The 15,175-nt window shown below is 42.3% G+C and overlaps 1 protein-coding gene across 1 annotated transcript in view; it reads left to right on the top strand.

Annotated features, from left to right (window-relative positions):
* NPHP4 (nephrocystin 4) overlaps positions 1-15,175 on the top strand; it is a 188,447-nt gene that overhangs the window by 103,371 nt on the left and 69,901 nt on the right. The window contains exons 15-16 of the mRNA XM_007942564.1: positions 3,407-3,594; positions 14,456-14,616. Coding sequence (XP_007940755.1) covers positions 3,407-3,594; positions 14,456-14,616 — 349 coding nt within the window. The remainder of the gene's footprint in view (positions 1-3,406; positions 3,595-14,455; positions 14,617-15,175) is intronic.

The following is a 15,175-nucleotide window of genomic DNA, read 5'->3' as shown; positions in this document are numbered from 1 at the left end:
GATATCACCAGCAAATGGGGATAGTTTCACTTCTTCCTTTCCAATTTGGATGCTTTTGATCTCCCTTTCTTGCTTTATTGCCCTGGCTAGGACTTCCAATACAATGTTGAATAGAAGTGGTGATAGAGGGCATCCTTGTCTGGTTCCTGTCTGCAAGGGGAGTGGTTTAAATTTCTCTCCATTGAGAATAATGTTGACTGTTCATTTTGCTTATATGCCCTTTATTTTGTTGAGAAATTTCCTTTCTATTTCTGTTTTGCTGAGAGTTTTGATCCGGAAGTGGTGTTGGATTTTATCAAATGCCTTTTTGCATTGAGTGATATGATTGTGTCATTTTTTTCCTTTATTTTATTTATGTGATGAATTACGTTGATTGTTTTTCTAATGTTGAACCATCTTTGCATACCAGGTATGAACTCCACTTGGTTATAATGTATTATTTTTTTGATATGTTGTTGGAATCTATTGGCTAAGATTTTGTTCAGAGTTTTGCATGTATATTCATGAGAGATATTGGTTTGTAGTTTCCCTTTTTAGTGATGTCTTTGCCTGGTTTTGGTATCAAGATTATGCTTGCTTCATAAAATGAATTAAGGAGGATTCTATCCTTTTCTTTGTTTTGGAATAGTTTGAGTAGGATTGGTGTCAGTTCTTCTCTGAATGTTTGGTAGAATTCTCCAGTGAAACCATCTGGGCCAGGTTTTTTTTTTTTGTTGTTGGTAATTTTTTTATGACCCAATTTATTGTTTTGTTATGGGTCTCTTCAGTTTTCCACCTTAGTCTGTGTTGGTTTAGGAAAATAATATGTTTCTAGAAATCTGTCAATTTCTTCTAGATTTTCAAATTTTTTGAGCACAGTTCTTCGTAGTATCCTGATACTGTCCTTTTAATTTCTGTTGGTTCTATTGTGACATCACCCAATTTGTTTCTTATTTGTGTTGCTTGTATTCTCTATGTCTTTTTATTTGTTAAATTTGCCAGTGTTTTGTCAATTTTATTAATTTTTTTAAAAAACGAACTTCTAGTCTTGTTGATTTTTTTCTATTGTCTTTCTATTTTCTGTTTCATTTATTACTGCTCAAATCTTGATTCAAGCAATTTTTTAATTTCCTTTTTTATTTCTATTATTACCCACCCCAGTTTTTAAGGAGGATGCTCAGCAGGTAAATTCTTAAGTATTCTTTCTGTGCCACTCTCTGCCTGGGTTGCACATTTCTTGGTATGTTGAACAGAAACTTCTATGTGGCTCTGATTGGCAGAGCTCTCTGTGTCCATGTGGAGAGATTGAGACTCTGATACGCTGCTGGTGGGACTGTCAAATGATTTAACCTCTGTGGAAAGCAGTATGGAGATGCCTTAAAAAGCTGGAATTAGAAATACCATTTGACCCAGCCATTCCATTACTAGTTACATATCCTAAAGAAGTGAGAGCCAAGACAACAAGAGATACACGCACACCCATGTTCATCGCAGCACTATTTACAGTAACCAAAAGATGGGAACAACATAGTTGTCCATCAGCAGAAGAATGGATAACCAAACTATGGTACATATACATAATGGAATACTATGCAACCCTAAAGAATAATGTAGAATCAGCAAAACACCGCATAACGTGACGAACTTGTACAGTACAACATTATCCTGAGTGAAATAAATCAATCACAGGACAAATATTGTATTATTCCATTATTATAAAAAGTTAAGGAAAGGTTTATATATGGAAGGAAGTTTTCTTTATTGGTTACCAAGGCTGGGAGGGGAGGGGAAGGGAAGGGAGGGAACACTGCTAGATAGGTAGTGACAAATACTGATTTGGTTGAAGAGATGGGCAATATACCAGATGTGAATGATCAACACAGTGGCATTGAGGAAGAGGAAGACATAGAAAGTGCATGGGTGGTATAGACAACAAAGATGAAGCCTTTTGTACATACAGTATTGTGTTGTCGGTGAAGGCAAACATTGATGTATGGGTGGATAGATGGGTAGACAGGCTGAACTATCAGGTATGGATATGCAGGGGGCAGTGTGCCCAAGACCATGTATAGGGTTGGCAGACAGTGTTTCTACAAATGTATTTGTATGTTCTGTAAGAATTCCCAGGTATATAGTAGAGCTGACAAGGGACAAGGATGTTGTCACTTCTTGGCCACAGCCAACTACCCAGAGGGGGAGCAAGTAGTTGGGCCAGCAAACTCAAGACCATAGTGGCAAGGGTCATCAAGCTCAATTGGCATAGCATACCACACAAAACCTTGTTCCACATCCTACTTTGGCAAGTAGCAACTGGGATCTTAAAAGCTTGCAAGTGGCCATCTGGATGCAACAATGGGTCTCTCCTTGTCCAGAGCAAAGAAGAATGAAGTAAACCAAAGACACATGGAAACAATTAGTCCAAGTGACTGGTACACCACGCGATCCTCAGCCTGTACAACTATAAGGCCAGAAGAACTAGATGGTGCTGAGCTACCACTGTCAACCACTTGGAGGGGGATCTGTGTAGGAGATCCTGAATAGAATGGGAGAACAGTGTGGAACAAAACTCAAAATCATTACAAAAAAAGGACTAGATTTGCTGATCTGATAAAGCCTGATAGAACCCCTGAGGCTATGGCCCCTAGCTGCTCTTCATGTCTGGAATTGGACCCACTCTTGTGGCTTCCAGCCAAACAAAAGACAGGCATATGAGCTGAACATTTACATTGGGTAGATACACTCCTTGGAGAGATCAATCATGGGAGAATAGAAGGGCTGTGTATGCACAGGGAGACAGCTTGGGGGGCAGGAGTGCATAGAAGGGAAGGACACAGGGAAGAGGTAACTATGGGGAGGAAGGGAGAGGGGAGCTATTGCATCGTGGGAAATTGCAGTCAATGTCATGAGACAAAGTGTATGTGAGCTGCTGTATGGAAAGTGAATTTGCTCTGTAAAGTTTCACCCAAATCACAATAAAAATTAAAAAAAAAAAATGATTAGGTTTAAGGCATATGCTATACTGATGACTTATTTGCATAATATAGGAAACTGTTCCCAAATGGCATCACAACCACAGGTCTGGGTTTTAGGAGTCATATTTTTAGGGGGCACAGGCACAGCCTCTGACATTGTGCTTTGCTAGATTTTCAGTGGGCCTTAGTTAGAATGTGGACTGTGTGCCGGCCAGTCCAGGTGTGGTACAGCTCTAGGAGCAACGCTCACCAGCCAGGGCAGGTGTCGTGCCTGAGGTGCACTCGATTCTGGCTGCTCACTAAGAGCTCAGCAAAGCTGTTTATGCTGGTGGCCAAGGTGGCATCTTAATGTTGCCTGCTACTTGCAGGGCCCAGGCTGTGTCACTATGCAAGTGTGTGAGCCCTAGTTTCCTGTGATGGATAATTGATTAATTCAGAGCTGTTGTTGGATCCAGAGTATCCCAGGACCACAGGGGAACGCCGTGGCCAAAGACTGTGTATTTCACCTTCCAGCTGTACCGCTTCCCACCTACCATCACACCCCGGCTGCAGCTGCTCAAGCTGGATGAGGCCTTGAAGACCAGCTCAGGCTCCTTGTCCCATATCCTTGTGCCAGTTAACAAAGATGGCTCCTTTGATGCTGGTACGTACTCTGCACAGGGCAAATGTAAGTGGTCCTAGCACTATAGTGTTTTTTTTTTTTTTTTTTTTAATCTGTTATTTTTGAAACTTTACTATGAAAAAGGAAGCTCTGGTAGCATAGTGGCTAAAGCACTTGACCGCTAACCAGAAGGCTGGCAGTTCAAACCCACCAGCCACTCCTCGGAAGGAAGATGGGGCAGTCTACTTCCGTAGTGATGCTGCCTCGGAAACCCAAGGAGGGGTCGCTATGAGTCGGGTTCGACTTGATGGCACATAACAACAACAACAACAGCTATGAAAAAATTTTAAACATACACAGAATTAAGAGATCAGTATTATGAATCAATGCACCAACTGCTCAGGTGTCAACTCTATCCTGACCCAATTTCCTCCCCAAACCAGGATTACTTTGAGGCAAATTCCAGACATGATATCTTTTGATCTATAAATATGTCTCTGTGTACAGCTAAAAAACTAAGAAGTCTTTTAAAAAAAGTACTCGATGTTATCCCACCCCAAAATTAATAATGTTGTTTTTGTTAAGTGGTGTCGAGTCGTTTCCAACTCATAGTGACCCCATGCACAGCAGAACGAAAAATTAATAATAACTTCTTAATATCATCACATATCTAGCCAATGTTAAAGTTTCCCCAGTAACTTTGTTAATTTTTTTTACTATAGTTGTTTCAAATCAGGATCTTACTAAAGTCCATACGTTGTAATGGAATGGTGTGAGTCTAAGTCTCTTTATTTTATTGGGAGCTCTGGTAGCACAGTGGCTAAGACACTTGACTGCTAACCAGAAGGCTGGCGGTTCAAACCCACCAGCCACTCCTCGGAAGGAAGATGGGGCAATCTACTTCCGTAGTGATACTGCCTCGGAAACCCAAGGAGGGGTCGCTATGAGTCGGGTCTGACTCGACGGCATATAACAACAACAACAACATTATTATAGAGGAGCCATGGTGGCATAATGGTTAAATACTTGGCTGCTAACCAGAAGCTTGGTGGTTTGAACTCACCAGTGGGTCTAGAGGAGAAGACACCTGGTGATCTGCTTCCATAAAGATTACAGCCTAAGAAACCCTAGGGGGCAGTTCTATTCTGTCATATAGGGTCGTTATGAGTCTGAATCAATTCATTGACATCCAGCAACAACAGCAACAACAACAACATCATCATCATCATCATCATCATCATCATCATTTTGTGTCCATCACTACCATTGTTTCCAAAGCCTTTTCATCACCCCAAACAGAAACTCTGTGCCCAGTAAGCAGTATCACCTCATTTTAGCTCCTGGTAACCTCTGTCTTTCTGTCTCTATGAATTTTTCAATTCTAGATAGTTCATGTAAGTGGGATTACACACTATATGTCCTTTTGTGCCTGGTTTCGAATCTCACTCTCTTTAAATCTGTAGTTGTCCCTTCCCCCAAGCCCCTGTGTTTTCCTTTCAGTTCATTTGTTGAAGATATCACATTGTTTGTCCTGTAGAGTTCCCATAGTCTGAACTTTACTTTTGCGTCCCAGTGGTTGATATTTAAGGGGTTCCTCTCAGCCCTGTTTTTCCTGTAAATTGGTTAAATCAGATGCTTGATCAGGTGCATGCTTGATTTTTAATTTTTTTGCCATGCATTGTCACAGCTGGGGTGCGTGGTGCACCCCTAACAGGTCTGGTTGCTTCTTCTTCTGGCAGGTCAGCAGCCACCATGACCTGCTGATTGATGGATTATTTAATTCGAGGTTGCACAGTATGACATTTTTCTTCCATTGTGTTGCCTTCTTTTGTGAGCTGAAATGCTTCCATAAAAGAGAAACTTCCTCTTACCAACTGTCTGGGTACCTGGAAGTATGGTTCACACAGGAAAGGCAGCTAGTGCTTGATTCTTTCCTCTTATTTACTAATTCCTAAATAAAATGGGGTGTTTCCCTAAACCCAAAACCAAACCGATTGCTGTCAAGTCGACTCTGACTCATAGTGACCCTAGCAGCCTCCAAAGGAGGGACCAATGGATTCTTTTTGTTCTTATTGTTCCGTTATAAACTAATGAATTTAGATTATAATGGCCAGAAACACACCCAGTATGTTTTTACTTTTATTGATTGTCAAGTATCCCATCTTTGTCTAGGCCCAAGGGCAGAGCTGGATGGGAACTACAGTTGCTTCTTGGGATAGAAAGTAGGAGATAGAAAAGAATATATATATTAAGGAAATACCAAAAGAAAGTAGTTTAACAATGTTAACATCAGACAAAAGAGATTTTAAGGTGAATGCTTACCTAGGGATAAAGAAGTGATTAAATAATAATCAAGAGAATAATTCACCAGGAAAATGAACAATTCCAATTCTGCAAACCTCCAATAATATAACCTCAGAATATGAAGGAGAAATGGACAGAGGAGAAATCAGCAAACCCACAGTCATGGGAGATTTTAACACACCTCTTTCAGCAAATTGATAGATCAAGCAGAAACAAATTAATGAGGATCATATAAACTATAAATAGATGATCTTATAAAACCTGCACTCCCAAATCTAGAGACTATGCATTATTTTCAAGCACAACTTGAAATTTGTAAAAACTGATTATATATTAGGCCACCAAGGAAGTATCACCGTGTACCTAGAGAATCAATATCAAATCTAATTTTATGACATTCTCTGAACATAATGCCACAAGGTCAAAAATTGGCTGTCCATCTGTCTTAGACTCCTAGGGCTGCTGTAACAGAAATACCGTTAGTGGGTGGCTTTGAAAAACAGGAATTTATTTTCTCACAGTTCTGGAGGCTGAAAGTCCAAATAATGGTCTCAGCCTTGTAGATTCCTTCCTCGTTGGCAGCCCAGGGTGTTTCTTGGTTTCTTGGATTGTACATAGTCCTCACATGGCAACTGTCTTTTTCCCCCAGTTGTGCCCTCATCTGTGTCTAATGTGCTCTTTTTAAAACTCAGCAGTGATTAGATGTATAACCCAACCTACTCAGATAGGATCTAATTAACAATACAAAGAAAACATTCTTTCTAAACAAGATCTTAACCACAGGTACAGGGGTTAGGATTCCAACTTTTTTTTTTTTTTTGGCTCAATTCAATCCTTAATGTAACACCCTTCCCCCAAAGACCCCAAACTGCCATTCATTTGGAATTAAAAAAATACTGCTCATTAACCATGGATTAATGAACACTTTAACATAGAAATGACCAATTTAGAACTGAATCACAAAGTATATTGCATATCAAAACTTACGTGATATTAGCAAGGTGGTAATTCCAGGGACATTTATACCTTTAAATGCCTGTATTGGAAAAGAAGAAAGTTTAAAAATGCTGAGCTAATTGTACCACTCAAGCAGTTGAGGGAAAAAAAAAAAAATCCAGAACAAGCCCAATAAAAGTAGAAGGAAAAAAATAATTAAAAATGACCATAAATGTATAGAGAACAAATGTATAGAAAGGATTGACCAAATTGTTGGGTATAAAGGGTCAAAGCACTTCTTTCTTTTCTCTCTCAAGGTCAGAGATCCCAAACCAAACCCACTGCCGTCGAGTTGATTGTGATTTATGGAAACTCTATAGGACAGAGTAGAACTTCTCTATAGGTTTCTAAGGCTGTATCTTTATGGATGCCAATTGCTACATCTTTTATCTTCTGGAGCAGCTAGTAAGTTCGAACCTCTGTGCCACCAGAGCTCCTTAGTTCGGAGATAGTGGAGATCAGGTGCCACTTTTATTCATGATAAAGATGCTGCAGGAAAATGGTTAGTCTGAGAGCCACCCTTGAATTGGATGGACTTGAATGCAGGCAGAGGTAGGGCTGAACAGCAGCAAAGCCGTGCTTCCTGCAGCAGCCTGTCGCCTTACTGTGTGCCCGGAAGCACAACTGTTCTGTTGTTCATTGCTGTTGAGAGGGCTCTGAGTTGTGGCGGTCCTGTGCCACCTTCATGATTGTTGCTGAGTGTGAGTCCATCGTTGGGCCACTGTATCACCCATCTTAGACTATGGAACGTTTTCCTCCTGCTAGCAAATCTGAGAACAATTAGGAAAGGGGTGAGGAGCTCATGTCCTGTTCTTTCTCCAAAACTTGCCAGTTAGATAAGCTGCTCTTGCCCTGGGGAGGAGCATGTGCTAATCAGAGAGAGGAACACAGGAGGTCTCTCCGCATGGAGGCATGGAGCCAGGGGAAAAGATGTTCTCCTACAACATATTCTGAGTTTTGTTCCCTTGACTCATGGGCTTAATCTTTAAGTTTATGCCAACTAGGAGTGTGGTGGGCCTCCTGGGGGAGGAGATCAGCCACCTTTCTTTTTTGATGCTCATGGGACCGCTGCTGGGAGTTTAGCTTATGCCTCAAAAGGTACTAAAAGGGATCAGAATAATGCATTCATTATATTGAATGCAATATAATGTACCTGTTGCTGAAACCTATGGGTGGTGAAAACAGTTAAGCATTCACCTACTAAATGAGAGGTTGGCAGTTCAAACCTGCCTGTAGGTGCCTCTAAGAAAGGCCTGGCAATCTGCTTCTGAAAAATCAGCGATTGAAAACCCTATGGAACACTTAACTAGACAGCAACTAGTTTTATTCGATTTCCTGTTCCCAATTCTATCCAGTCATGGTATCTAGTATAGCTCATCAGAGGTTAAAGAAGTGAGGTTAAAGAAAAAGGCCAGTCACTTAGAGGTGCTCTTGATTTGAGTAGAAACCTGTTTCCATCATGAATTTCCCAGAAAAAAATTAAAGCCCAATTTTAATTTGCTTGCAAGTTGAAGTCCAAGAAATTAAACTCCAAAATCAAAAATGTTTGGGATTGTGAGTTAAAATTCAAAGTCCCAAATTCTCAAGTTAAGGTCTGAAACAAAAAGTTCCTTTTGATTTCTTACACAGTTGAGTCTCAGCCAGTGGTGTCCCGTGCCTGGGAAGATGCCAGTGTCCTTCAGCAGCTAAAGCTCGGGGGCCTCTCTCTGAGTAGGAGGTACAGTTCCTTAGGACCTTGGAAGTTGCATCGGTTCTGCAGAGTCTCTCATGAGCTGCACTAAAAATATATATATTTTGTTGTTGATACATAACATACATACTGTAAAGTATACGCACGTCAGGTGAACAACTCCATGAAGTTTTTGTTTTAATGAATAAACTTTATTTTTCAGAGGAGGAGCCCTAGTGGTACAAGGGTTGAGCACTCAGCAGCTAACTGAAAGGTTGACAGTTTGAACCCACCAAGCAGTTCCATGGAAGAAAGTCCTGGCAATCTGATCCTGTAAAGATTACAGCCTAGAAAACACTATGTGGAAGTACTGTTCTGTTATGTGGGGTCACTGTGAATTGGAAGTGACTTGATGGTACCTCATGGCAACATAAAAATATTTTTTAGAGCAGTTTCAGTTTACAGAAAAATTGGGCAGATAGTACCAGGGCTTTGAAATAGTTTGGAATGATTCAGTCATGGCTGATAGGAACGAGGGCAGTGTACGTGTTGCCTAGAAACCAAATCTCTTGTGCATCAGATTTTGACCCAAGTAGGAAACAGGCAAGGAGCTCTGGTGGGCAGTGTTTAAAGCATTTGGCTGCTAACCAAGAGGTCAGCAGTTCAAACCTACCAGCCCCTCTGCAGGAGAAAGATGAGGCAGTCTGCTTTGTGAAGATTTACAGCCTTGGAAACCTTGTGGGGCAGTTCTGCTCTGTCCTGTAGGGTCACTGTGAGTTGAAATTGACTCTGGCAGTGGGTGAGTGGTAGAAGAAACAGGCACATGGTGCTCTGCTCAAAGAAGGTGGCTGACCATGCTGCTTTGAATGTGATCAGCTACCATCTCTGTCTGCTGGATCTAGGAGGTTCTCAGCACAGGGACTCTGGATCCAAAAGACACACTGTACTTCCAGTACTTCTTAGTGATAGGGAAATCTCTCTGTCTGCCTCTGGGATGGCTCATTTTAAGCCTAGCAGGATGGCAAAGCTGACCATCCCTCATTAAAACCCAAACCAAAACGTTGTTGTTATGTGCTGTTGAGTCAGACCCGACTCCTAGCGACCCCTCCTTGGGTTTCCGAGGAAGTATTACTACGGAAGTAGATTGCCCCATCTTCCTTCCGAGGAGGGGCTTGTGGGTTTGAACCACAGCTTTCTGTTTAGCAGTCAAGTGTCTTAGGCACTATGCTACCAGAGCTCCTAACCAAAACATTAGGGTTCCGTATATCTTATTTGCATGGTCCCACACCCACAACGGTGCCATGCACCTTATTTGTGTTAGTAGCAAGCTGTTCAATCTCCTTGGTGGCCGACAAGCAACTCGTTTGTATAGTCTCACCCAGTCATTTGCATTTTTATTTCTTCATTGTGTTACACTCAGTATTAGTATTTCTTGATGCTGGGATTTCTCCACATTTGGCCAGTGGGAGACCTTCAGATTGACTGGTGAAGCCCTCTGACATGCTGTCATTGGACTCTGAGCAATTCCTTGCTTTCTGGAATAATACAGTGTCTCAGGCTTGTCTTGTACTTTCTCTGCCTCACACCCAGAATCGACCTTTTCTCCTAGTAGCCTAGTCATCCCAAGTGGAGAATGCTTTTTAGAAATAAGGACCTGGGGTGCTTTTGATTCTAGGGTATCATTGCTCCTAGGCCTTTTATTGAACTGAGCTGGGGAGTACATATTAACACTGGGTTCATACTGACATTTGCAACACATTTGCAGTTTAAACAAACAAAAAAAACCTCACTGCCATAGAGTTGGATCTGACTCATGGCGACCACTCCTTGGGTTTCTGAGACAGCATCTCTGTGGAAGTAGATTGCCCAGTCTTCCTTCTGAGGAGTGGCTGGTGGGTTTGAATCACCAGCCTTCTGGTTAGCAGTCAAATGCCTTAGGCACTACACCATTATTTTATTAAGATAGTTTATTTGTATTTCTTTCCTCCTACAGTGAAAGTTGTGTTTCCTGACAATATGTTTACTTACTTACTTTACCTTAGTAAAGTTTTTAGTTTCTCTTTAACCTTCTGGTTGTTGGTACTGTCAGGTTGATTCTGACTCCTAATGACCTGTATGGCAGAGTGGAACTGCCCCATAGGGTTTTCTAGGCTGTGGCCTCTTGGAAGCAGATCACCAGGTCTCTCTACCACAGAGAATGTAATTTTAAAATTACATGCTAATATTAATGCTCACAGTCCCTCTGATGAAAGGCAAGACCTCTTTGCCATTCTTTCTGTCTTAGGATGAAGCCACTGAGGATCAGAGGCAGGCAGGTGTGATCAGAGCCCCTGGGGGACATTCCCTTCTCCATGTGGTTGGGCTTCCAGTTTGGTATTCAGCCAGATTCATTTGTTTCTATTTGTTTTCAATTTTGTGTTTCTTCTCTTTTTTTACTTAACTTTTGGAATATGTAAAACATTTACATGGTTCAAAAGTGAAAACTATAGTAAAATATGTTGTTGTTATTGTTATTTGCCGTCGAGTCGCCCCCAACTCATAGCGACCCCTCCTTGGGTTTCCAAGGCAGTATCACTACAGAAGTGGGATTGCCCAACCTTCCTTCCGAGGAGTGGCTGGTGGGTTTGAACCTTCTGGTTAACAGTCAAGTGCCGTAGGCACTATGCTACCAGAGCTCCTATAGTAAAATATATGCTCCTTTTATCCTTATCCCTCTAGCCCACCCCCCACCTGCTCAGCCTGTTAAACACAACCAGTTTTTAGTTTCTGTTTAACTTTCTGGTTGTTTTTTGTTGTTGTTATTGTGTGTTGTTGGTTTGTTTATGTGTGTGGTTTTCTTGGGGGCAAAAATAACCATGTACATGTTTATATTTTTATTTCATGTTTTTTGTATACAAAAAGGTGACATACCAAATGTACCTTTTTGCATCTTGCTCTTTTCAGTCAACATTATATCCTGGAATCTCAGTGCATATCAAAATCAGTCTACACAGTCTGCATATCCTCCATCCACTCAGTGCCCTGTGGTGTGGTTGTTGTGGAGTGTTTTAGCCAGTCTCCAACTGGTGGACCTTGGGGCTGGTTCCAGGATTTTGGTATTACGAGCAATGCAGTAATTAATAATCAAGTGTCTCTTGTGTTTTCTGCTTGACATGTGTTCTTAGGGTAGGTGTCTAGGAGTGATTCTATAGGATTGAAGAGTGAAGGTTTCAGCAGTGTTGATAGACTTAGCAAACTCTTGTAGACATTATTACCTTTCTGTGCTTCCACTGGCAATGTCTGCCACAGCCCACTTCCTCTCAGCCTCGCCACCAGAATGGGTTGTTACACTTTGGCATTTCTGCAGTCTGATGGGTGTGAAACGGGTCTCAGTGTAGTACTGATTCACATTTTTTATAATGAGTGAAGCTGAGCATCTTTTATACTATGTAGACCTATTTCTCTTTTTTTCCTGGAAACTTATATTCATATCTTTTTTTGTTTTTCTTTCAGGTTTTTAGTCTTTTACTCTTTCTCTCTGTACTTGGGAGAATGTGCAGGGAAGAGAGAGATTAGAGGATTAGAGGTGTCATCTGCTTCTCGGAGCAGGAGGCTGGAGTGGTGGGGACTGGCACTGTCTGTCCTTTCCCGTGTCACTTAGACTGGCACTAGGGTCCACGGGCATGTGTGGGCCTGGGTTCTGTGCACAGACCCTGGTGTTGAGGTCTCTGAAGTGAGGACTGATCATGGACATGGTGCAGTGCTCTCAAAGCTGGCTCCTGAGGGTAGGGCGGGGTGTGGCCATCCCTAGCCTCTGCTGGTCTTGTTCTAGGGAGCCCTTCCCTGTCAGGGGGTCAGCCCCATCAGGCTCTTGCCTTCTACTGACTAAGAATGACCAGGAGAGGTTTAGATTTTCCGCACAAACAAAGCTTTTATTGAGAGAAAGGGAAAGAGAAAGTAGATTGCAAGTGGTGACAAAAAGGGACTAAGCAATGCTAGACTTTGTCTTCCTGACCAAAGAGTTGCTGGTGTTGTTAAGGGTTTTGAAATGGGTAGTGATTTTCTGAGAAGAGGTGGTAGTTTCCTAGAAAGGGATGGCACTGTGGGAATTGGATGCATGTGCAGGAGTTGCAGCGGTTGCTGGGATACTTGACATGAATGCAAGGGCTGCCAGGACACTTGACGTGACGTATTATGGGATGTTGCTCATGCACTGTCCTTTGGGGCATCAGTTTGATTCCTGGTTGGTGTCTTTGCTTCAATACCGCCACCCCAGGAAGGTCATAGAGTAGTCATCCCGTGATGCTGTGGGAATGCTTGGAGAGCTGAATCAAGCTGGTTTTCCTGCAAGACATCTTACAAAGAGGTAAAGCATGAAACTGGGTGGGTTGCTGGTTACTTCTTTACCCTGTGTCCAGGATGTGGGTTAGTCTTTGGTGATAGCTATGAGGCTTGAGTAATTTTATAACTTTAGACTCTCTCGTAACACTTTAGGAGTCCCACTGCCTCCTGCTTGTCTTAGTCCTATGACTTGGTGTGGTCACTTTGAGATGTGACATGGGTCAAGCCAGCATTGCATGAACTTTGTTACCAACTCTCCTCAGTCTTTGTCCTCTCCTCATCTCTCTGCCCTGTGAGATGCCCTCTCAGCTTTCCTGTTGAGGCCAGAGCCAGGCCAAAGCAGCTGGTCCATGGCACCATTCCCCTTAGGCCCACCCTGGGGCCCTCTTTTTTCCCCCTCCTTCAGCCTCACCTCCAGTACTGGAGCCCCAGGATTCAGGCTTTGTCCCTTGTTTCAACTTCCTGCCCTCACTCCTCCCCCTGGAAAACACTGTCCTTGGTCTTGGGGAAGAGCACTGGAACAATGTCTCGTCATCACCACTGGGGCAAGGGGATGGGCCCTGTGCTCAGACTGGCTGTAAATCAAGGGTCTGGTGAGCCCAGCACATGGAGGTGCTGAGTAGGGGTGACTCCTTGTCCCCTCCAAGCCCAGTGCTTCTGGAGGTGGAGCCTCATAACTATTGCTTCTGGTGTTGATAGAAAAGGGAATGATGTTCTTTTGAATGTATTTCCCAATATTGCTGCTTCCTGCACTTCAATTGAAATTTAGTGACATTTTTGTCAATTTAGAATTAATGACAATACTACCCCAAGAAGAAGGCAGAGATGCAACTTTGTTTGTATCTATTAGTGCCCAAGGGCTGGCATGGAACTTATCCTATGAAGCGTGAAGTCAAGGGCAAGAGAGGAGGCATGAGTGCAGGGAGGGGGTTTGTGCTGTCCTAAACAGCATTAAGGAGCTCTGGTGGTATAGTGGTTGAAGCATTCAGCTGCTAACCAAAAGCCTGATGGTTTGGACCTGTCAGCTGCTCCACAGGAGAAAGATGAAGCAGTCTATTTTTGTAAAGGTTTACAGCCTTGGAAACCCTTGGGAACAGTTCTACTCTATTATGTAGGGTTGTTGTGAGTTAGAATTGACTTGATGGCAGTTGGCTTTAAAAAAAAAAAAAAAAAAAAAACAGGGCATTTAAGGCTAATCTTCATTCTAGCACTCTCTCTCTCTCTCTCTGTGGGTGCATGTTCCAGTTTTGATGGTAGGTGTAGAACATATTTTTTCCTTCATCTTGTGTGCCCAGAGTAATAAACCCTCAGCGATCTTAGCTCCTTCCTTCCTGCCCAGCAGCAGACTGTTTTACAAGGATGTGGTGCAAACCATAAATTTTATTTTGGAAGAAGTTGATTGCATATATTGGAAAGAAACCTAGTCTCCTGAACATGATTGTCCATTTTGTTAATTTGGATATTTTATGATCATTTTGATTAATGTGCTTATTGGATCATAGCTGTGATGGAAGCAGAATTAGGAACCATGCCCAGAGCAGAAATCTCTGCAAAGTGTGAAGATGATGAATGAGCCCCACTCCTCCTCTCACCCTCATTGGCCTCTTTGGACAGGCTCTCCTGGCTTCCAGCTCAAGTACATGGTGGATGCCGGGTTCCTGAAGCCTGGAGAACGGCGATGCTTCCTTCACTACCTGGCTGTGCAGACCCTGCAGATCGATGTCTGGGATGGGGATGCCCTGCTCCTCATTGGCTCTGCTGCTGTCCAGATGAAGGTACGGCAGGGAGCCTGTTCTGGGTAGTGTGTCCCTCGAGAGACAGCCACCATCTGAAGGTTGGTGTGCAGGCAGTGTTGGTCTGGGACTGTGACTTGGCAACTCTGTTACACAAATTAAAATCTGCCATGTTCTCTCCTTTTCAGGTAGAAAGATTGTTCTTAAGGTCTGAATTCTGTAATTTGACATGTTTGCTAGGTGGACTAATTTTATTTTTACTTTTACTGTACTGAAAACATACACACTAAGACATTCACCAATATAACAGCTTCCACATTTACAGCTCAGAAACATTGATGACATTTTTCATGTTGAGCCACCATAACTGCTATCTTTTTCCAAAATATTCTACCACCATTAGCATAAACTCAGTGGCCCACAAGCAAAAGCTTCCCCTTTTCCCTTGCCTGCTACCACTGGTAACCACTAATAATCTGGTTTCTCTCTCCCTATATATATACATATATGCATATATTCATGTATAAACATATATGTGTGTGTGTGTGTATATATACGTATATATGTGTGTGTGTGTGTGTATATATATATATATATATAT

This window comes from Orycteropus afer, unplaced genomic scaffold, assembly GCF_000298275.1.
Source record: "Orycteropus afer afer isolate SDZICR_OR568_19922 unplaced genomic scaffold, OryAfe1.0 scaffold00094, whole genome shotgun sequence".
Classification (NCBI taxonomy): Eukaryota; Metazoa; Chordata; class Mammalia; order Tubulidentata; family Orycteropodidae; genus Orycteropus; species Orycteropus afer.
Note: the sequence above shows the minus strand (reverse complement) of the source record. Positions and strands in the feature narration are given on the sequence as shown.